We start from the raw sequence: 21,188 nt of genomic DNA on the forward strand, positions 1-21,188 counted from the left end.
TAGATGGTTGCTGGACAGGTTGGCACCACGTGGCTCCAAAGTCGGCGTGTGACGTCACTACCCATCCCCACTTCTTACCAGCAGAGGGCGTGCCTTCTCACCTTAATAGTCATGTGCTTAAACTTGGAAAACATACATAAGAATGCTTACAAAGTTGGAATTTTTATATAATTCAATAAAACTAAAGCAAAAGCTAATGAGTTGACTCCATTAGTCAACAAGGAATATATCCAACTTGGTCAGCGCTAGAAAAGAAACAAAAATTTTATTGAGTGCAAACGGGGGGCGGAAGCAGAGTGCAAATCCGCCCTGTTGGGTTCCCACACAAACACACAACATAACAATTAGACACTCGTCCGCATTACAGTTGGCTCAACACTCACTGTCAAGTACTTTATTCACAATAAGGTCATTTTCTTCTTTAAAAAATCATTTTTAATATACAACACAATTTTTTTTTTTTGACAAGACAAGTCTGTTTACAACTAAATTTGGAGCTCAGGAATTCCAGCTTCTCTCATAACCAAAAGCAAGCACAGAGATGGAGTGAGAGGGACAGACGGGACAGTTAGAAGAAAGAAAGAAAGAAAGACAGCGAAAAGAGAGGGGGGGGGGGGGGACTAGTATGGATTTTGTACTAACAACCAAAAACATACTCAAATAAAATTAGAAAATAACTGTTATAAAAAAAAAAACAGTAAGAAAATAGAATAGAGAGAAAGAAAATAGCTGAGGTCGCTGTATCCATGGCAACCTCACATGCATGTCCGACGCTTTTGCCGTTCCGAGTCCACATACGTAAGCGCACTCAATTCAGGTGTGCCCCCGTATTCCAAGCTAGTGTGCATCCCTGGGAGAGGGGGGGGGTGGAGGGGGCGGGGACATGAGGCAGGAAGGAGAGTAGTTGTTGTTGTTGTTGGGGGGGGGGGTTTGGATGTTGAGGAACGGCGAGGAGTGAAGACACACGAGGTGTTCCGAGTGCACTCCCTCCGTCTCCGTTTCCTCCCCATCATTCCCTGCTTTTCCTGGAGCCGCCTTAAGAGTCTCTTTTCTCCTGCGTCACAGCTCCGGCCATCCTCTGTCCCGCTGTGCCACCCCGTGTGGGCATTTGTGTGTAACATAAATAGAACTAGAAGCAATTCCTTATCTATCGAGGCTGTTTTTGGCTGGGGGGGGGGTGGAAAACTCAAGAGCAGAAGCTTCATACATTTTTTTTCGGGGGGAGGGAAAGTGACTTATATAGGGTTTGTTAATACTGTCATTAGTGTATTTTACAAAACATAAATTAGTAGAAGGTGAAACGACGCTGGTTCAACTGTCGGGCATCTTTAGCGCTGGTGGAAAACGGGCACACGTTTTTGGAGGTCCTGTCCGAGTCTGGAAGGAGGCGCGAGCGGGCGTGGATGTTGGGACAGAGAGATGACGAAGAAGAAGGGGGAAGAGAGAGATGGGCTCCTTTTCCATGATGGACGCACCCATCAAGCCCAATCAGGCCTGGGCTCCAACAAGAGAGGGTGCGGTGGGTGGAGCCACCTGGGGAGGGGGGGGACAATGACAGTTAAATAAGATATTTTACACAATGTAAGAGCAGGGCTTGTGCCTGCAAGACCTGCAGATGTTCTCTCAAACTGTTATTGTTATTGTGTAAGTAAATGCATCAGTTATTCCGGCCTTCCCTAGATACGGATCCACGTGACAATATCAGAAAAACTAAAGTCAGCTGACATGCGGACAGATGTGGCAACATTCCTCGGTGTTCTTGAGTTCTAGCGCAGATGGAAAAAGCTGTTCAACACAGAAGGGTAAGGCCAGATGTGCGTACAGTGGAGAGTGAAGCGCACACACACACTCTGGAATCATTCATTGACGGGGCACATTTGTATGGAAACATGGAACATTTGACACACTTGAAAGGGATCAGCATTTAAGTTGGCGGTAATTCTACACGACTTAAAAAAAAAAAAAAAAATTACTAAAACTAGTTTGGATAGCCAGTCTGAGGCCAGATGCTTTAAACTGTGAAGACATGCTTGCGTATCTTTTCACCCCCATCAGCATAAAAACACATCTTGAAGGCAGATGCAAGTATTCCAGGATTAAGCAATTTTTTTTGTTTTTTTTAAACACCCAAGTCAATCAGAATTCCAATCGTGTGTGTGTTCGACCGCGTACCTGCTATCTAGAAATGTAAGTGTAGGTGCGGGATGGAGACCGCCCTTCTGACTGGCCATTGGTCAAGACGTTGAGAAAGTCCCAAATCAGAATGGTGTCGTCGTGAGAGCTGCTAATGATCTGGAACTCGTCAAACTGCAGACGGAACACGCGGCCAGAATGCTCCTAGGAAGAAAAATTAGGACATTTGAAATTGTGTTGAAAGAATACTAGCAACTATTAGGTAAAATTATACAAATACACAGTAAATAAATCCATAAACACTTTTTTCAAAAGACCCCCATACAGTAGATGATTTTGACGGATCTTTCAAAACTTATAGAATATTGTCCTTTAGAACGGAACTGTGTGTACGTTACACTCCTCCATGGGTTTGCAATGCCTGCTTGCTGAGGAGCAAATCAATGGGCATCAATACATTGGAAAGATGCATGCTGGCCACCTTGTGGCCGTTTATACAACTACAAACTGCACTAGACTTTCTCTTCAATTGTACACTGGAGTCATCACTTCTTTTTCCCATTGCACATAAAAAAATGTATGACTATGTCTCAAACCTAGCGAATGAGTTAATTTAGGCGTACATGCAGCGGGTGTGAGCACTCACCACCAGAGTTCGCAGGCATAGTGTGCTTGCAGGGGCTCGCGGGTCCAATGCTGCCTGCAAGTCCCATACTTTAATCTTACTGCAAACGAGAACCATGACACAAGAAGGTAAGACACAAATTGTAGTAGTTTAAAAAAAACTAAGTGTTTCATAGAGATATATTACTCACCCATCGTAAGCACCACTGACAATCCTCTTGTTGTCAAAGCGGATGCAGCGCACCAGCTCTTCGTGACCCTCCAGCACTCGCAAACATGCGCCACACTCAATGTCCCATAACCTAAAGGCAAAGGAGGCACCGCACTGTTACACCGTATGATTGGCACCAGCATTTATTGCATGTCGACATTGCTGCCATCTTTATTTAAGCATGAATGAACCCATTACTACAGAAGCCCCCCCCCCATTTTGATAAACAGTGTCCTATGCTAACAAACTTACCTAATCGTGTTATCAGATGAGCCGCTCACAACCAATCTATCCCGATACTGTAGACAGGCAATCCCCCGCTTATGACCGTTTAGAGTACGGACAAATTCACAGGTGCTGGTGCTCCATACCTGCACAACAAAGTAACAAAACTTGTAAAACGATAACTTGTACCCTTGAGCACAGTAATTACACTGTGGGAGTGTTTCCAGCGTGATTTATGGGAAAGTCAGGTATGCATTGAAAAGTCCAACATGAAGATGAAAGCCGAATATTGACACATAAACACCGCCTCATTAACGCACCAATGTGTGTAATATTAATATGTGAGCTTCCCGGTACCTTGATGGTGCGGTCCCCTGAGGCAGAGACAATATATTTGTCGTCAAAGTCAACCACGTTGACGGCCGCCCGATGGCCCACAAGGACACGACGTAAGCTGATGTCTGTCGGGGAGGCCATGTCCCACACGGCGATCGAGCGGTCCTTGGAGCACGTGACCATCAGGCCGTTGGCGAAGCGTAAATGAAGCACGGCCTCGTTGTGGTGGATCAGCGTGTTCAGTACCTCGCCCGTTGTCACCTCCCACACCCTGCAGAGGAGGCAGAAAGAGGTGTGTGGATGGGACAGCAGGAAAAGAAAAAAGTGAGTAAAGGCAGCAAAAAGCAAAATGGAGATATGAGAATATAATGATAACTCATTTTACAATACAGAACACAAACGCACGAAAACAACATAGGACTGTGCTGTATCTTAATAACCGGGTGTGACTTGTCCGTCAGGTCAGGTGCGACTCCAGAACAGAATGGACATTAATAATAATACATATTGACATATGACATAAGACACATGTATATTGTTCTGTACAAATGGTGGCAATAGCTACAAAGGCCATAATTAATGAACTGATGAATAAAATCAGTCATAAAGACCATAAACTCAACAGTTTATCAAATTAGTTGATATAGGAAAATTATAATAATTTTCTGACTACTATGTGAAGTCGCCCTCTTCTGGCCATTCAGATCAATGCAGGTTGGAGTTCACTAAAGAGCGCCTTAAAAGAAACTGAACATCCATATTATAGATGTGATAATAAAGTTACATCTGTGGAAAAATGGCAAATATGTAAGTAGACATTGTCGTGACGTTAAATAGTTGCGCTGCTTACTCCTTACTGAGCAGTCATGCACTAGAGAGCAGGGAAAATGAAAATGAATGAACCGGTCCGGCATAGTGGTTTGGGCATGGAACTTCTTCAAAATATTTATTTTAGCACACATGAATTGTGTGGGTAAATATGTTGTATGTTAATAAAATTCAAGGTAAGATCTGCTACTTGAGTCACAGTTTTGGTGACTATGGACTTGACTTGACAATATCATCAAATACTTGCAACTTGACATCAATGACTTGGCCGTTAGTTAGTCCGATGACTATTTCAGTGAATGTGTCGAGTTAAATGTGTCCCCATTCAAAGTACCCAACTCTCGTACTCGTTATGTAATTTCCAGCAAGACAACATATTTTCCCTTTGAGTCGGCCTCATTGAATGCATCTGTTAACGTCCAATCAACCAACAACAAATGTGCGGCAATCCTGAATGCTAAGTCAGCGCTCTTTTTTTTTAGTGACGAGGTCTTGATGTTATTTAAAAAATAATTAAAACTGCCTTCATTGTATTAGTGAAATGTAACAGTGATTATGAATTGGAAGCACTGCAATATTTCAAGACTATGACTTCGGTCTTGACTCCACTTGTATTGTTTTGACTTGAGACTTTGATTTAGATGTCGATACTTGAGAGTTTACTCGAGACTTAAGTGAGACTTGCTGCCACCTTTGGTACTCCGTACAAGTGTTGTTGTGAGGTTCAAACCAAAGTACTTCATAAATAAAATCTTGCTCGTGAATGCCCACTTACCGCGCACCTTCAATATGATTGGATAGCAATATGATAGCAAACAATTATTTGTACAAATTATTGTTTACGTTGTACATTGTTGTTCATATTTGATGTCATCTATTTATTCTCCACATTATTATTTATTATTACACGGCAGCCAGGCAACGACATTTCGTTGGCAATTTCACTGCTGTGTTATTGTGCAATAACAATAAAGAAAGTCTAAAATGATTTTTTTACATGTGACAAAATATGTTTCATACCTAACAGTTGAGTCAGAGGACCCAGTGACGATGACCCTCTCGTCATACTGGAGGCACAACACTGAACCCGTGTGACCAGTCAGTATTTTCAGACACTCCAGTGACTGTTTATCCCATATCTGCAGGTAGAAAGAGGGACAATAACACAGAGGACACACAAGGAGAGGAATAAATGAGTGATTTTGGATTGGGTGCAGATTTAGGTCATGCGAAGAAAGGCCATTTGTCATTTGTGATGCTCATGTTCTGTTCACGCCCCATTTCCCCGCTGCTGAGGCGGGCTGTACGTGTGCGCTTGGAGAGCAATTTAGTGCGTCCCTGGGCGCACGCCAGCCTCCTGCAGAACAATAAGATGACAAATCCGCTTCTTTCGCACTATCCTCCCCTCCTCTTCATCATCTTCGCTTCCTTTTCTCCCAGGCCAGACAGATAAGTGGGACGCACAACAGCACTAGAGTTGAGCCCTTTTAGCCTATAATTCACTTGTTTGCTTTCTCACCGTCTTCTGGCTAAGGCCGGCGGCAGGAAGATGACGGTGCATATTGAGACAAATGAAAGGTTACTTTCATAAATATGCAGTTATAGTAGAAAATAACCACAAGCGTATTTATGTAGACCTGAATATAAACGCTTGGGGTTGCCACTTCTGATGATGCAGCACACACAGATGGGATCAATGCTAATTACTGAGGCCATACGGGGACAGACTGAAACATGCCGACAGTAAGGTTTCACTTCCTCAGCCACAAAAGCAAACAAATGTAAAAAGTCCAATGTAATATTTGATGCTACCAGGCTAACGCAATGTTCCTTTTCATAAACTTTAAAATAACCCTGACACTTTGTCAACATCATTTTAGTAACAACAACCTGTTATTCAATGACACTTTGAACATTGTAGAAACATACAAACCTTAATGGAATTGTCCCTAAGGCCACTGATGATCTTGTCGTCATCGTACTGGAGACAATAAACCCCTTTACTGTTTTCTGAGCGACACTGAATCCTCTGCAAATTGTGTCTGCCACATCGCCAGTTAGCCTCAATAGTCTGGAGGAAAAGAAAAAGCACCACAATGAGAACCACAAGGATAAAAGTACAAAAAAAAGTACAATCCCAGAGAGGTCATGTGTTTTTAAAGGAAAATAAAACTAAATGCAAAACAGAAAGAAGTGGTTGGTTTAAAATGAAGTGTATTACTGAGACAAAAATAGGGAAACTTGATGGAGTTATGAAACAGAATGCTGATTAACCAATGCAATCCCCGTGTCAGTTGTTGGTCGGTGACACAAACTTCCTTTGCAAGGGGAGAAAGGTGAATCAACAGAAACTTACACAAAGTTCACATTTAGGGTTCTCTTACCTCTATGTCTTGGATGATTTTGGGATAAAGGGAGTGATAATAAGAGTTGGGTGGGACTTCTGATGTGCGGTTTTTGAACAGATATTTCTCCCTATGGGGGTAGAAAAAAAAGCAGTTATTATTATTATTATTTTTCCCTTCTCTTATTTAAACCACATTCTATACTTAAGGCTTTGCAAAATAGTCTAAATCCACCCAATATTTTAATGTAGATGCAAGAAGGTATGACACAAATGTCCATGTAGGGCAGGGGTCTCAAACTTGCGGCCCGTGGGCCAAATGGGGCACGCGGGTCGCTATTTTGAGGCCCCCGCCTTGATATGAAAGTTTAATGTGTGAGTTTGATATGGATGCTGTATGGTATCATGTACCCAGAAATGACAGCTTAAATTGTTTTATTTTTTCATCTTATTTTGTGTAGAAAAATAAAAAATAAAAAGCTCCAGTGGCCCCCCAGGTAAATTGAGTTTGAGACCCCTGATGCAGGGTTAAACCAATAGTAGCCTAGTACCGCATGTGTGCCCGTTCTTACCACTGGTGTCTCTCGGACAGTCCTTTCCAGAGTGGATCAGTGCGGACCATGCGTTCTATCAGCTTTTTCCACAGCATACCCTCTGAGATGACCCTCTGCCACTCCTTACATACCAGCTCGGCCGCACACAGTGAACGTGCATCCAGGAAAGACAGAATGTTCTCCGCTATGTGATCTAAGCCTTGGGCTGGAAAAAGTGGGGACAGATGTATTACATACATGATGTAGCAAAACGTTGACACAGCATTCCTGTTAGCGGTCGTACCTGGCAGCGCAGTGATGAAGTCCCTCTGCAGCATGGGTTTGAGGTAGGAGTTAATGTGGCCGTGCTGGTAGTGGCACATTCGGGATATCAGACGCTCGACAAACTCCACTTGGTCGGCCTCCGACCACTGGTCGAACAGGGCAATGCAGTGTTCCTTCTCCTTCTCGTAGTTCCCCTCTGATGGGCGCTTGCGGGACCCCACAACAGGACCATTACTAAGCTGTGAGAAGAAGAGTCATTCAAGATGTGCTGGTTCGGAAAAGTGTGATGATACAAGCGGCGTCCCGGTCTGATATCGGCAAAGAAAATCAGATTATATCAACTTGCATCTAAAATCTCCAATACAAGCAGTCCATTCCTATGTTAGGTCAAATCAAATGAGGTGGGTATTGTGCTGTATTATTTCCACCCACAGTGCAATAATACAATAATCATGGATCACCACCAACTGACAACAAACATACCTTGAGAACTGTGTTCTTCTTTGGCGACAGGTCATCCACGAGGTTCTGCGAGTCCATCCCCGACGTGTTCTGTTTAAAGTGGAAAAAACACAAAATGTGCCGATTAAGTGCATTATTTTGTCTTTGCCGTCAGTAAATTATTTCATTAAAGGGCACTGTGTTGAGCCAGGAGAATAGCCGTGTGGTTAGCATCGGATAGAGAAATGCCACGAAAAACAGCCAAGGAAGGGTAACCGTCATGACTTTTGAGGCTTGCGTGCACAAACACATGTATGCACACGCACACACACACGCCCACCAACCCACGCACGCTTGCACACACAAACCCACAGGGGGCAAAAAAAATTATCACTGTTACAAATGTATTCTTTTTTGCAGGGTACGTTGCAAAGGAACAGAACAGGAAATTAAAGTATCGCATCTTGGATGTCACAGGCTTCAGTGTGTGATATAACTGAAATTAAAATCAGATAGTGATAGTGAAACAGATGTGGTGTTAAAAAACCGGCTATAGTAAAAAGACTACAAAATTTTCATGATTTCGATGTAACAGTGTTTTAATCATAACCAAAATACGCCAACCGACTGTGCGTTCTAGGGATGTCGACGGCCGTTTCGCTGTATGTTTCAAGATGGGACAATATCGGCTTCCGCCACGAGATCGGGCCAATCCGGTTGCTGTTCGAAACAAAGGGCTACACACCAATACGCTAGGTGTGGTGATGTGCCTCAAAGCTGGTTGTCGCCCACATGTAGGAGAAAGCGCAACAATACCATTCAGACATGTCCGCAGTGTATGACGTCCGCGGTGCACCATGGTGAAGTTAGTTTCACTTTGCATGTTGGATATAAGGCTCTGTAGGTACAGCGGTAGTTCCCCCTCACTGTGCCCGGAGTGCTGTGTCACGTTGCGTGGCGCTGGAGTTGGTCATACGGCAATAAAAAAGCAATTTCAGCAACACTTTGGTTGCATTATTTTTAATGCTTTGAAGAGCTATTTTCATAACCATTTTCAATTCCACAAAGTCATGTTTGTAACAAAAGCATATTATCATTATTTTTAAAAGAAGATCGAAACTGGATCAAAACATGTGGATCAGTACATCCCTGGTACATATATCACCAGATAGGATTATTACCATTTTCTGTATGGAGCATTCACTCCCATTCATAAAAATTATGAAGTCCATATGCAAATTTTTTTGTGCTTTTTTAGCACAGCTACGGTACACAATGTTTGAATGAGGATCATCAATGTTTGAAAAGGGTAGAATGAAATTAACTTTTAAACACTTTTGGACAATATTCTTGTTGAATTCTTCCATATAATTGGAAATATGAATGTCATGGTATGAGAACACAACACAAGTGGTTTCTTTGCTTAGTGACGGGTTTGAGGACTGAAATGTTGTACAGTGGAAGGTTAAACTTCCACGAAAGTTTTGTGCTGTATTTAAAAAACAAAAGGAAGCTGAGTGTTACTCAGAAGCCAGCAAGGCAGCCTTTCAATGTTTTAGGCTGAGTGATATCACCGCCTTAAAAAAGATTAGACAGCAGTCTGTTGATAAAAGACATATTCACAGAACGAAAGAAGACTTTTCTCTATTTTTTTTAATAGACTTCATTTCATAAAAAAAATATATATTGCTCACCAAGTCAGACTTGCTTCCTGTTTTTGCAGTTCCGTACTAGATGGGATTTTAACTGAATTTCCCAGAATTACCAACAGACCATGAAGTGGCTGACTTATGGGTGTTTGATTCATCATTTATGGGTGTTTGCGTGTGTGTGTGCGACGTATAAGACGCACGGGCATTCAAAAAACCATCACAAAGTTCCTGGATCCCGTGTAAGTGTAACCGTGCAGTGATTTTAAAGATATTGTACATTTTTTACATGTATAATATCACCATATTGATTAATAGAGGTGTTTATAATCTTCAACCAAGTCTTCTGTGGTAGCTTTTTGGGGCTTCTGATTGGCCAAAATACGCACGACATTGTTGACATCACATTGTTTCTCTTTCGACAGCAAACTCGTTGAAGCTGATTCATCAGCTGTGCAAAAAATGGACCAAGATTGAACTCATCTGCGTTCACCATCGACACATCCACACAAACAAAATAAAAATGGCTGGTACCAAGACCCAAGCAAACGGGGTTAAGAAGCCAAGATGGGCTTGCTGGTGTTGATGATCATGCAGGAGAAGAAGAGAGGGAAAGAAGGAACAGACAGACCAGGATCGGCCAAGCAGGCAGGCAAGCAAGCATGTAGTCTCTCAGGGCTTGAAAGAAGACCCTCCCCAACTCGGCCGCCAAACCTCCACGAGGATGGATGATGGTGGCTCCACCTTTCCACTTGGAAGGAATAATGAATTCCACAACTCCAAATGTTTCGAAATGACTCCGACTTTACATGATTCTTGGGACTTTGATTATAGAAGGTCAATTTTATTTTAGGTTTTTAAGCGGGGAAAGACTGGCAACGCATCAGAGAGAGACCTGAGAGCAGTGTGCTTCGAAGGACAACATTAGGTGAGGAGGTTGGAAGGTAGGTAGGGTTCCATGGATGCTAGAGAAGTCATGTCGAGTGGGCAAAGAAAAGTGAAAGGAGATGGCGGGGCTGGGGGGGATGTAGGTAGAGGAGGAGGAGCAGCAGAATTAAGAGGAGAGAGGCAGAACCTGGTTGTGAGCCCGGGTGGAGGGGATGCTCTGCAGGCACCTGAGTGCACACAAACTCTCAGCCACCGAGGAGCAGCCCAGCCAGAGAGAGCGAGGCACAGAGCACTGTGTGAGAGAGAGAGGGAGGGAGGAGAACCAAGTGGATAGGGTGAGGGAAGGAAGAGCAAGAGAGAGAGAAAGAGATGTGAAGTAAAGGAAAAGAGACGGGGGGAGGTGATGATGAGGGGAAATGGAAGGAGGAAACCGAGGAGATGAGTGAATGGATGGGTGGATCAATAAATGCACGTGTGGGTGCAATTTGTCAAGAGTTTGTGTGGAGTAGGAGAGGTGGCGGGAGTGTTAAGATACATCAATGGATAAACAAATAAATGAGGTTTAGTTGGGAATTGAGTATTGTGAGTGTGTGTCCATCAAAGGTGAGAAAAGAAGAGCAGGGAGGGGGATTGGGGGGAGTAGTGAGGGAGGGGGGGAAAACCAGTATTAGAGCTACACACACATTGCACAGTGAGCGCAGGAACACACACTCCAGCACACATTAAATACTGACGGATACACACAGAAGCATTATTAGACGTCAACTACGATGGGGATGTGCAGAGGAGTTAGGAGGGGCGGCGTGATTAGTGCTTCAATTATTCTCATTTGGACGGAAGTCCCGCCTAGACACAAATAAAAGCAATAAACAGAGAGCTCCGACTCCAAAAGGCACAAAGTTCAATTTATTAAGGGGGTGCAGTAAATCACCAATGTAAAATGTGTACTTGTGCAGTAACACATTTTAGTAGTAGCAACCCATATACACATCTAGTTGACAGTGGACTCATTTATCTTGTTTTTTTTTAAGTTTGCTTAGCTATACATAATGAGAGGTCATAATTTGTGTGTAAAGTCAAAATAACGCTGATACTGCATGCATTCGAACAACAATACAAAGTGAAGAGTTATTTGCACTGATGTCTGGCTCTTATATCCACATAAAACTATACTATTGAATCTCCACACATCAAAAGCAAAACATACATATCGATGAAACTTCTAGAAATAACCAGAATCGCCTGATATGAGTCAAATCCTAATCATTTTAAGCAATGGCTTTTCACATGCTAACGACACTTTAGCTTGCTAGCTTACGACGGCAGCTAATGGTTGGACATAAACACAAATACGCGGGCTAAATAACTATCATTTGTAACAAACTATATCCAGCATGTCTGTCGGTATGTTATGTTTAATAAGCCGAAGAGATATTCACTGTCACAACAAAGTGTCTATTCTGATATAGAAAGGAATGTCAGGAACACCTAGCGTGTTAGCTACCTCGCTAATGCTATATGAATGAAAAGGTAGTGCACTTCCTTCTACGCACTTCAAAAATATTAACACTCATACTTCACATTGTGAGCATTTTAGCAACATTCCGATTGGCCCAGGGCACGCCGTGATATTTCCACGTCTATTACCGTGAAGTCTATCATCACACACCTAATGTGTAAACATAAGCGTGAATTTAAGTGGTTGCTCGTTCCTTAGCCTAAGCTAGCAGGAAGGCTAAACATCACAGGGCCCAGTTAAAGTGGCGCAGCGTCACCGCAGTGAACACTACCCGAGAAACCTCAACTGTCTTCGGCCGACAACTGTGCGAATCCGTCGTAGACAATTCAAAATGCCAACATTAGCCTAATTGGTATATAGTTCCCAGCCATCCGACAACAACAATAAGATATTTCAATAATAATAGTGATTATGTGTGATAATATTTAAAATGTATCGATGATTTCAGGCCCTCCCTTCGATTCCTGGTCCCCCTTTTCTCCTCCACCTCTCCACATAAACCGCTTCGGTGTGATCTCGCTTTCGAAACGGCGTCTCTGCGTTTCCCCCCCATATTCGTACACAGAGGACACTCCGTATGTCCATGATGCCGCAGCGAATCGAATCTTACCATCAGATCCAACGTTTTGTCTTCCATCTCCGGCTCCATGTTGACGATCCCCCCCGAAACTCGCTCTGAAAATGGAAACCCAGCCCTGCGTCGGCGGCCCGCAAATGCAGAGACGTCATTCGCTTTGCTCAAGCACACAGCATTGGGTAGGACACTGTGAAAGAGAGGGCGGGGAGATGGAAACGCCCATGCGTGGAAGCAAGATGCTGATTGGAGCGTATCGTCGTAACGGGGCGTGGCTTTGTGATTTTGCTAGTTACTGATTGGCAATCCGGGCTACTAAGGCTTTCCCCGGTGACTCCCCCAAACAAAAAGGCCCTTGCTAAAGATGCTGTTGCTATCCTGAAGAGGAACATGCTAAGGCAAGCTCAGTCGGCATTACTTTACTACGAGATGCTGCAGAACCCTAGGTGAAAAGTAGAATCTGACTTTATTTCAATTCCCGTTTGATAGTTCACTCAGCAAAACTCTGGTAAACCGTGTGACACCCCTCCTTGTATAAAGTTAACATGATTATTATGTGTTGTATTTGAACACTATGCTTGAAATGTAAAAAAAAAACTGTGACTGGACTTGATTGGATTATTCAAATTAGTAGTCTTACTTTCAACTAAGCTTTTGTTTCCTGATAGGTTTTAGATTGTCAACTTTGCATCTTTTCTCCACGTGCAATTTCATCAAAACAATCAAACAGTACAAACACACATCACTAGCTGAACATATGTTGAGACTGATAGTCAAAAATGGGAGGGGTTTAATTTTAGTCGTAAAACAAATCAAACAAATACTTTTGATTTGTGCTGCTAAAATTTTGGAAACACTGGGTTTCAAACAAAAGTTGCGGGATCCCGGTGAATGAATTAAACAACTCAAAAGTACTTTTGTCCAGTCATGCATCATCACATCACATCTGACAGGAAAGCAAGGAGATATTCTTCAACTTTCTCCAAGGTGGCAGGCAGACTGAGAGCACAGGAGATGAGGAGGTAGTAATGGTTTTCAGCAGTTCAAATTTTAATACTTTGTCCCCCTTTCTCTACAGAAACCCAGGTAAAAAAAATCCCCCACTCTCATAAAATACAACAGCAGCAGTTGCCAGTAAAAAATGAAAAAAAAAAAAACAGATAAAGCATTGAGGGGAGGACCGAGGGATGGGAAGAAAAGAAATACATTTTCTCTAATATTTGGAGAGTCCAAAGTTCATCTTCATAGTGGGTTGAGGGCAGCAAACAATCTGGGAACTTGCTGTTGTGTTCATTCAAAATGGAGGGTAGGAGTGGGAGATAAAGAACAAAAATGAGTCGAGTCCAATCCAACTAGGGGAAGGAACCAGCACTCTAAGGCAGGGATTTATTCAGGAAAGGCTTTTCTCCCTCTCTGGATGAAAGAAAATTTCACTCCTCTTCAGCCTGCGTGATGTACTTCAATGTGTGTACAGATGAAATGTATGTGCAACGTTGTGTATTCAACAAGTAAATTGGAAGTTGTCTGTCATTATGTGGTCAACACAGTTGAGCCCCTCACTTGCTGCAAGAGAGGTGGCATTTTTCTTTCCTTATTTCTTCATTCTTTCCTTTTGCTTTGTTTTGTTTTTTCTCTCTCCCAATATCAGTCCCCGACTACCTAGTAGTCATCCAAATCAAAGAACTCATCGTCCTCTCCTTGGTACTCCATGCCCTGGAAGTCCACCCTATACCGCAAGATACCTGGAAGGAGACAATCAATCAATGAGGGCTATCCAGTCGGCGTTGTAAAGACTGATATGATATCTACGTTTAACTTCATAGAAATTAGTTATTTCACATTTGGCTTCCCATTTTCCTAATTTATGATATACTTCAGGTAATTCAAATACCAATCTTTGCTTTAGTCCCACACACACATATTAGCCAACAATTAACATTTGAAAAGTGCTCACCCCCAATGCCTCCAAAGCCCTTGACAAACTGGGATCCTTCTTGGCTCTTGTCTGTGACGATCTCCAGCGTGGCCCCAAATTTTTTGTAGTTGTTGGCAAACCACTCTAGCAGCGGCATGCTCTCGATCAGTTCGTGTTCTTGCCCCGTCTAGCAACACAATCAAAATCAGGATTAAAAAAAAAAAACTTAGGACAGTCAAAGTCCTTTCAAATCTGTGTAGTAGATACCTCCTTGTCTGTGAAATGAGACTTGTCTTTCTCCTGCTCTGGTGTTAAGTACAAAGTCTTCTCGTCTATGAATCAAACAAAACACATTGAGTTCTTTGATTAGAAAGGTGCCCGGTTCCCAATCAGGTGACATAAGCGGTCTGTGTGTGTACCGTTCTCAGCTCCGTTGCTCTCAGCCCCATGTACACGTAAAATGTAACGCATGGTGTCTAAGTTCTCATAGACTATGAGGATCTCCACGGCTCCCATCTCCAAGGCTTTGAGTGTGTCCTCCACACCAAAGCAGTACTTGCCGGTGTCCTGACTGATCTCATCAAAGTATCGTCCTGGAGATCCAGAGAAGAAAGAATGAATAGATGTTTCTTCGCAAGAAAGATTGAACTGCTCGTGTCGAAAGTTCCTCTGCTGTGTTAACCATACCGCCTACCTATTAGCTTCTTTTCTTGGATGAACTTGACATTGGAGAGAACCTCTGCTGACAGCTCAATTGCTTGGTTGAAACCATTTTCTCCACCATAGGAGATGTCCACTAACTTCAGAACCTTGGCTTGTAACCTCTGTTAATAGTAAAAAAAAACATATTTTAGTTAAATAGTACAAGATGCATATACTGTTTCATGTGACTGCTTAGTTTTGTGCGGAAATTCACTTATAAATATGAATGAATGAATAAATTAACAGGCATTCACAGCTGTTGTGTACACACGCACAAAGTCGTCTTGGAGAAGTGACCAAAAATTTTGCATGCATGCCATTCCGATAAGCTATACATTCAATGAGAGCTAATGTGAGGAGCTAAACTTTGCCAAATTTCTATCATTAGCTGACAACAAACATATCCAATGTGTGTACTTTCCATACTCAAAGCAGGAAGAGGGCGGGATATGTTTACAGTGCATTACAGGCACCCTCTAGTCAGCCGGCAAACCTGTTGCATACAGCCCCTTCTGGATTTAACTTTATTTTGTGGACTAATTTGGAGCCTTTGCTATTCTAAAAGTTTGTTTGTGTAAGAGTACATACTTACCGGGTCAAACATGTCAGACTGGCTGAGCTCGGTCTTGAAGTCGGCAGAACCAGCCAGAACCATCCCTGCCACGTTGACTTTGTCGTTAGAGACAAACAGCTGCACAGCTGTTTCGGCGACTTTCCTCACATAGTTATGTCTCTTTTCCATTCTTAGACGAGCAAAACGCAAAGCAGACTGTCCTCCTCTGCCTGAAACAAGGACAGAAAATACAAACATATTGAGGGGAACACTAATGGTAATGAAGTTTAATCCCTATGTCCCTGGTGGTTTGCCCCAAATCTATACAGCATACATATTGTGTGCATTGTGGTTTCGTACCGTGCTTCTTGGGTAGGTCCACAGTGAACTTGTGCAGCACCTCCCTGGTGTTCCCCTGTAGTGTGCCAAATAGCGCCCCACTACCGTCAATCACAATGAAGCCAAACTTACTGTCATCAGAAAGCAGGGCCGTCAATGCCTGCGTGGCAGAAGAAAAAGTCAGGCAGACTGAACATTTTACAAACAAAGTCCGATGAAAACAAATGAGCAAACATTGGTCACCTCAGTATGGAACTTGTTGTCGCACAGATACAGGGAGGTGTTGATTGGCTTAAAAGGTTCAAAGTCGATATTAACTTTTTTCTCCTTCCCTTCATCTGTAACAATGGTGCCACAGTACACGACTAGGCCATTAGGAGGCACTGTGGAAACAACAGTAAAATAACAGATCATCTTAAAAAAAAGCAGTTCTCAATGAAAATTACATATTTAGGAAATGGGAACTAAGACCATCAATCCATATTGTAATATATACATTTCAACTTACTCTGTCTTTACTCATTAGTCTACTTGCTAATTTCCTGTTCATAGCTGTTCTGTAACACGGTTCCAGCTAGACTTCTGTTCATAGGCACTAAGCCAAAGGGTGTCCAAACTTTTTGCACAGAGGGCCACATACTGAAAAAGTTATCAGTATCTTTATTTCTTATTATCCATCCACTCATCGTTTATGCCGCTTCTCCTCACTAGAGTCGCGGTTATGCTGGAGTCTATCCCAGATGTCTTTGGGCGCCAGCCAATGGCAGGGCACATGTAGACAACCATTTACACTCACATTCATAACAATGGAAAATTTGGAGTCGCCAATTAACATAATATGCAAGTTTTTGGGATGTGGGAGAACACTAGAGTAACCAGAGAAAAAAAACTCACATGCACGGGTAGAACATGCAAACTCGACACAGAGATGCAGAATCAAACCCTGGTCTTTGCAATATCCTGACTGTGTGGCCTACATGCTAATAAATATTAAAATTTGGCATTTTGCTTTGCATTTTCAATTGCTTGAAGATTACTGACACACCCACAAGTAGTGCAGGTGAAGGGGTGCTATGTTTTTATATTCACCTACCCTTGTTGTACAGCTTTAGTCTTTGCTGTACAGAGGTGATGGCCCCGAGTACGGAGAGCCTGTTGACTCGACTCTTGATGTTGGATGCGGTGCCAAACTCATCCGCCAACATTTTGGCCACTCTGGAAATCTGGTCCTTGGGTGGGATGATCAATGAGATCATGCTGGTGCCGTTACTAAAGCGAGAGGGAAGTCAAAGTTAGGATACACTACTTGGCACACATTCAAAGCTAGGGTATATACACGACAACTTTATAATGTAATACCCAATCACGAATGCATTGACGGGAATCAAACACTACATACTATAGAATATTTATTTCAGTCACACAGTAGTTCAACTTAATAAGTGTTATATAGGTGCAGTACACACATTGAAAATATCCATTCATCCATTTTCTGTACCGCTTGTCCTCACTAGGGTCAAAGGTATGCACCAGAAAAGAGGCGGGGTACACATACACAAAAAACGTTAACCTCATGCATATTTTTGCAGGATGCATATTTTTGAAGAGACTCCAAACTCCACACAGAGATATTTCAATTCAGATACAAACCCATGGTCTGTGTACTAAGCACCAAGGTACCGTGCAGCCACAGTGAAATATTCCGACAATATATTTCTAAACTTCTTGGTAATTTTTAATAAAAAAAACAATATTGTACACTACTGGTTCATGCCCTTATCGGCAAATGAGATTCAAATGCTTCGTGGGCATTTAAGTGATCCATTAGTCTTAGTTTATTATCATTTAAGATTAAGATATGCCTTTATTCGTCCCTCAGTGGGGAAATTTGCAGGACTTACCAGTAGATTTACCAGTAGATGTACCACAATTTTCACTATGTGTATTTTAGCTGTATTTTACAACATATTCAACATTTAGCACCATTTGGAAAATCCTTAAGTAAATACAGCTATAAAAAGCAAAGTGAGAAAACAACAGTGGCCTTCACGGAGTTATAGTTTACAAGGTCTGTCCTTGAAAGCCAGGGCTGAGTACAAGTTCCACTTCTCCACATGATCATCTCTACGTTCACAGGCCACAAGCAAGCTGGCACACAACTCAATGGTAGGTAGCAACAATATAAGTGAATATGGTGGAGATTCGCTGGAAAGCGGCTGTGCTGCTAGCTTTGAACTCAACCGTTCATATCTCCTACAGCATCAGTAACAACATTTTCATCACGGTTGGCCATTAAGAAACAATGACTGTATAGTGACGTTTTTAAAGGAGTCCATATGGGTGTTTTGGAAAGAATCTCCATGTAACGTCGCATAATAAACACATGGCAGTCGACTGGGTGGCTAGTGTGTGCAGTCAGCTAACCGGCCTCTCGCTTGCATCAACGTGCTCTCTCGCTAAAGACATCCATGGCGGCCTCCCTCCAAAGATGACGTCTATAACGGGTGTCATTGGCATCGCTAGTGACTCAATTTAACACGTCTTTTTACAACTCCCTCTGTTGTCGTCGGTGATAGCTATACACGGATAAGTCATAACGTCGAGGCAGTCACGTAATTACTAATGTTTTACAGGCCGGCTAAATGCGACGACAGCACCCATTCACTAGCAAGCTAGTAGCGAGCCCACATCGCCAGAAAGCTAGCAATGCTAAGCTAACCACTCCCAAAGTCGGCCCTTTAGCTGATGTCCAGCTGTTGCGACGGGGACACATTCACACATTAGACCACAACCGTGTTACTAATACCGAGTTACTGCCTTACTGCCACCACCGGGACAAACATAGCACCCCATCCTTACCCACGGGCAGCTTCCAAACTTTTGATCAGCTTCTTGATTTTCCATATCTCCACGTTCCTGTCCGCTGCGCTGGGGTCGTCCGCCATCTTTCAGCTGTAGTTGTTCAGCTCCTAAAATGTAGCAAAATAGGTAATAAACATACGGAGGTCGTCACAATATGAAAAGGTTGATAACTATTAACTGGTCATATACCTCGCCAAAGGAAGGGTGTCATTTAAGGCACCCAACCAGCACCGACAACTCGCACTGACCGTCGGAGAGAGCCTCTACCCGGGCTCCCTCTCTCAGTAAAGTGCGCGGAGTCTTAGCGGGCCTACAGTCTGCCAGGCCCTAAAGTCCACCCGGTTCTTACCTAATTCGACCTACTTTTCCATCGTACTTATCCTAATCGACTACCTTACTATTTCACTGTTTGGGGTTAAAAACACTATGATTATAAATACCGTACCTGTCTCGGACAACGCCGCTCCACTCTCTAGGCTCTGGGCTACGTCTAGTCTGTGGTCCGAGAGATGACGTTGCCTTTCCTGCCGGTTTCTCTCCTCCACACGCCGCGCGTGGTGCCGCCGACTGGGCTCACATGTAGGAGGTGGTTCCAAGTGGTGGCGTTCACTTCCTGGAAACCACATAGAAACCAATGGGAGCACGTGACTTGTGCGTCAATCACCAAATTCTTGGCAATCATTGGATGACTAATAGGACAACATCGTCACAGAGGAGTGGGCGGCTGTCGCGGTGGTTTGTGGGCTATGTAGTCAATACTCTCACATTTATATCGCCACATAACACAGTGAGAATACAATAATCGGTAGGTAGGCTCTTTTGTGTGGCTGCATATTGGAATATGCACTAGCAGTAATAACAATATCATTTAAAAAAACTAATATAGTATTGTGCAATCAGTTCAGTTTGAGAAGGATGCTTTTGTTAATAGTACTGCATTAGTACTACATTGTGGAGCTATTTAAAAGTATAGTGAACCATCCTCAATTATGGATGACTACTACTACTACTATTAAGCAAAAACAACAATACTTATCTGATTTATGTGTACATTTTTCAGGAAGAGTTAATATATTAAATAATTAAAATATTTAAAAAAAATTTATGCTAAAAAAAGTTGCTTAATTGTATTTGAACTCCAATTTTTTTGTGGTTCATAAATGTTTTACAGTCCATGAAGTATGGTTGCACAGCCAAAGTCTGATGACATAAAAAAATAACATATTACACTTACAAAAATACACCACTAGAGGGCAGCATTAGTCAACATACAAACCAACGTAGGCGTCTGTGTTTGATGCTAGTTAGTGAAGGTTAAGCCTACGTAATAATTCCTCAAACACTCATTTGCATTGCTGAATGGGGCCTGGGAGAGGGTTTTGTGTATTTTGTTGACTTTTGACATGATACTTTAATCAGATGGTATTGAGTTGCTGATTATAAGTGTTTTTGGTGAGCATAACAATGGCCTATTTTATGAACAAGACAACAATCACCTTATAATATCTCTTATGAAATGATGCAGTGTATGTATTTTCTGTAGTATTTATCACTTACCAGTTTACCACATCGTATGGGCAAAAGTGACAAAGCTACTTGTGTAAATGACCGCCTGTAACATTTTGTGGCATTAGTATTAGAGGCAATTTATCACCATCTGTTCACCATTAGAGCTGTGATAATCTGGAAATAGATGCTACATGCTTGATTGCTATCCATACCACGGTGCTTATTCCTCATCCACCTGCTGCACATGGAGAATTTTGAAAAGGAAATAAAATTGTGTTTGTTTGGATTTTTGTTTTGTCCGTCTCTGCAGGGTCACAAAACCATTTCACCACAAATTGCAGCCAGAAGGAAACGGCTAGTAAAATAGTCATTGCTCATTGAAAGCTCAGCATCATGAAGAGGGAGGGGTGGGGGGGTGGGGGGGCTTTTATTGCACAACCGCTGTACAGTTTTTGGATAGGTGTGTCTAATAAATGGACAAGGTGGTATATGTTGTATTGATGCATCATTAATGTATGGCTTTGTTGTTGTTATAGGACAGGGGTCTCAAACACGTGGCCCACAGGATGCTAGTTTAGGCCCCCGCCTTGATATGAAAGTTTAATGTTAGTGCGGGCCTGCGCAAGTTTGATATGGATGCTGTATGGTATCATGTACCCAGGAAAAATTATTACGTTTGATTCATGTTCATGTTAAATGTTAAATAACTGTTAATAGT

General features: G+C 42.5%; 2 protein-coding genes across 3 annotated transcripts; both read right to left on the minus strand.

The window, feature by feature from the left end:
- Positions 1 to 412: 412 nt before the first annotated feature.
- Positions 413 to 12,794, minus strand: fbxw11a (F-box and WD repeat domain containing 11a). 2 transcript variants are annotated; one of them, XM_078788074.1, is made up of 14 exons: positions 12,627 to 12,786; positions 10,685 to 10,789; positions 8,003 to 8,071; positions 7,539 to 7,758; positions 7,274 to 7,460; positions 6,742 to 6,832; positions 6,291 to 6,428; positions 5,378 to 5,496; positions 3,551 to 3,800; positions 3,221 to 3,339; positions 2,949 to 3,059; positions 2,780 to 2,858; positions 2,173 to 2,337; positions 413 to 1,533 (listed from the first exon to the last, which is right to left on the minus strand). In XM_078788074.1, exons 1-13 carry the CDS (start codon positions 12,663 to 12,665, stop codon positions 2,176 to 2,178), a joined length of 1,689 nt encoding a protein of 562 aa, XP_078644200.1. In that variant the 5' UTR covers positions 12,666 to 12,786; the 3' UTR covers positions 413 to 1,533; positions 2,173 to 2,175. The 2 variants fall into 2 exon arrangements, with proteins under 2 accessions (XP_078644200.1, XP_057919650.1); XM_058063667.2 differs by lacking the exon at positions 10,685 to 10,789 and having other exon boundaries at positions 12,627 to 12,794.
- Positions 12,795 to 13,619: 825 nt separating this feature from the next.
- LOC131110305 (eukaryotic peptide chain release factor subunit 1) lies at positions 13,620 to 19,573 on the minus strand. The gene is made up of 11 exons (XM_058063291.2): positions 19,407 to 19,573; positions 18,959 to 19,068; positions 17,193 to 17,368; positions 16,343 to 16,482; positions 16,121 to 16,259; positions 15,800 to 15,990; positions 15,200 to 15,329; positions 14,925 to 15,098; positions 14,773 to 14,837; positions 14,545 to 14,692; positions 13,620 to 14,332 (listed from the first exon to the last, which is right to left on the minus strand). Exons 2-11 carry the CDS (start codon positions 19,042 to 19,044, stop codon positions 14,250 to 14,252), a joined length of 1,332 nt encoding a protein of 443 aa, XP_057919274.1. The 5' UTR covers positions 19,045 to 19,068; positions 19,407 to 19,573; the 3' UTR covers positions 13,620 to 14,249.
- Between the last annotated feature and the right edge of the window lie 1,615 nt (positions 19,574 to 21,188).

Source organism: Doryrhamphus excisus, linkage group LG22 (assembly GCF_037039965.1).
Source record: "Doryrhamphus excisus strain RoL-2023G ecotype Guam linkage group LG22, RoL_Dexc_Guam_v1.1, whole genome shotgun sequence".
Lineage (NCBI taxonomy): Eukaryota > Metazoa > Chordata > Actinopteri > Syngnathiformes > Syngnathidae > Doryrhamphus > Doryrhamphus excisus.

Excerpts from the sequence above, each read along its gene's own strand:
- fbxw11a (XM_078788074.1), bottom strand. The coding sequence starts at position 12,665 with ATGGAGCCGGAGATGGAAGACAAAACGTTGGATCTGATG. Across the intron at positions 7,759-8,002 it reads AGAAGAACACAGTTCTCAAG|CTTAGTAATGGTCCTGTTGT; the intron begins GTATGTTTGTTG and ends TTCTTCTCACAG. Across the intron at positions 6,429-6,741 it reads AAATCATCCAAGACATAGAG|ACTATTGAGGCTAACTGGCG; the intron begins GTAAGAGAACCC and ends CTTTTCCTCCAG.
- LOC131110305 (XM_058063291.2), bottom strand. The coding sequence starts at position 19,044 with ATGGCGGACGACCCCAGCGCAGCGGACAGGAACGTGGAGATATGGAAA. Across the intron at positions 16,483-17,192 it reads ACTAAAGCTGTACAACAAGG|TGCCTCCTAATGGCCTAGTC; the intron begins GTAGGTGAATAT and ends TTGTTTCCACAG. Across the intron at positions 15,099-15,199 it reads CCAAGAAAAGAAGCTAATAG|GACGATACTTTGATGAGATC; the intron begins GTAGGCGGTATG and ends CTGGATCTCCAG.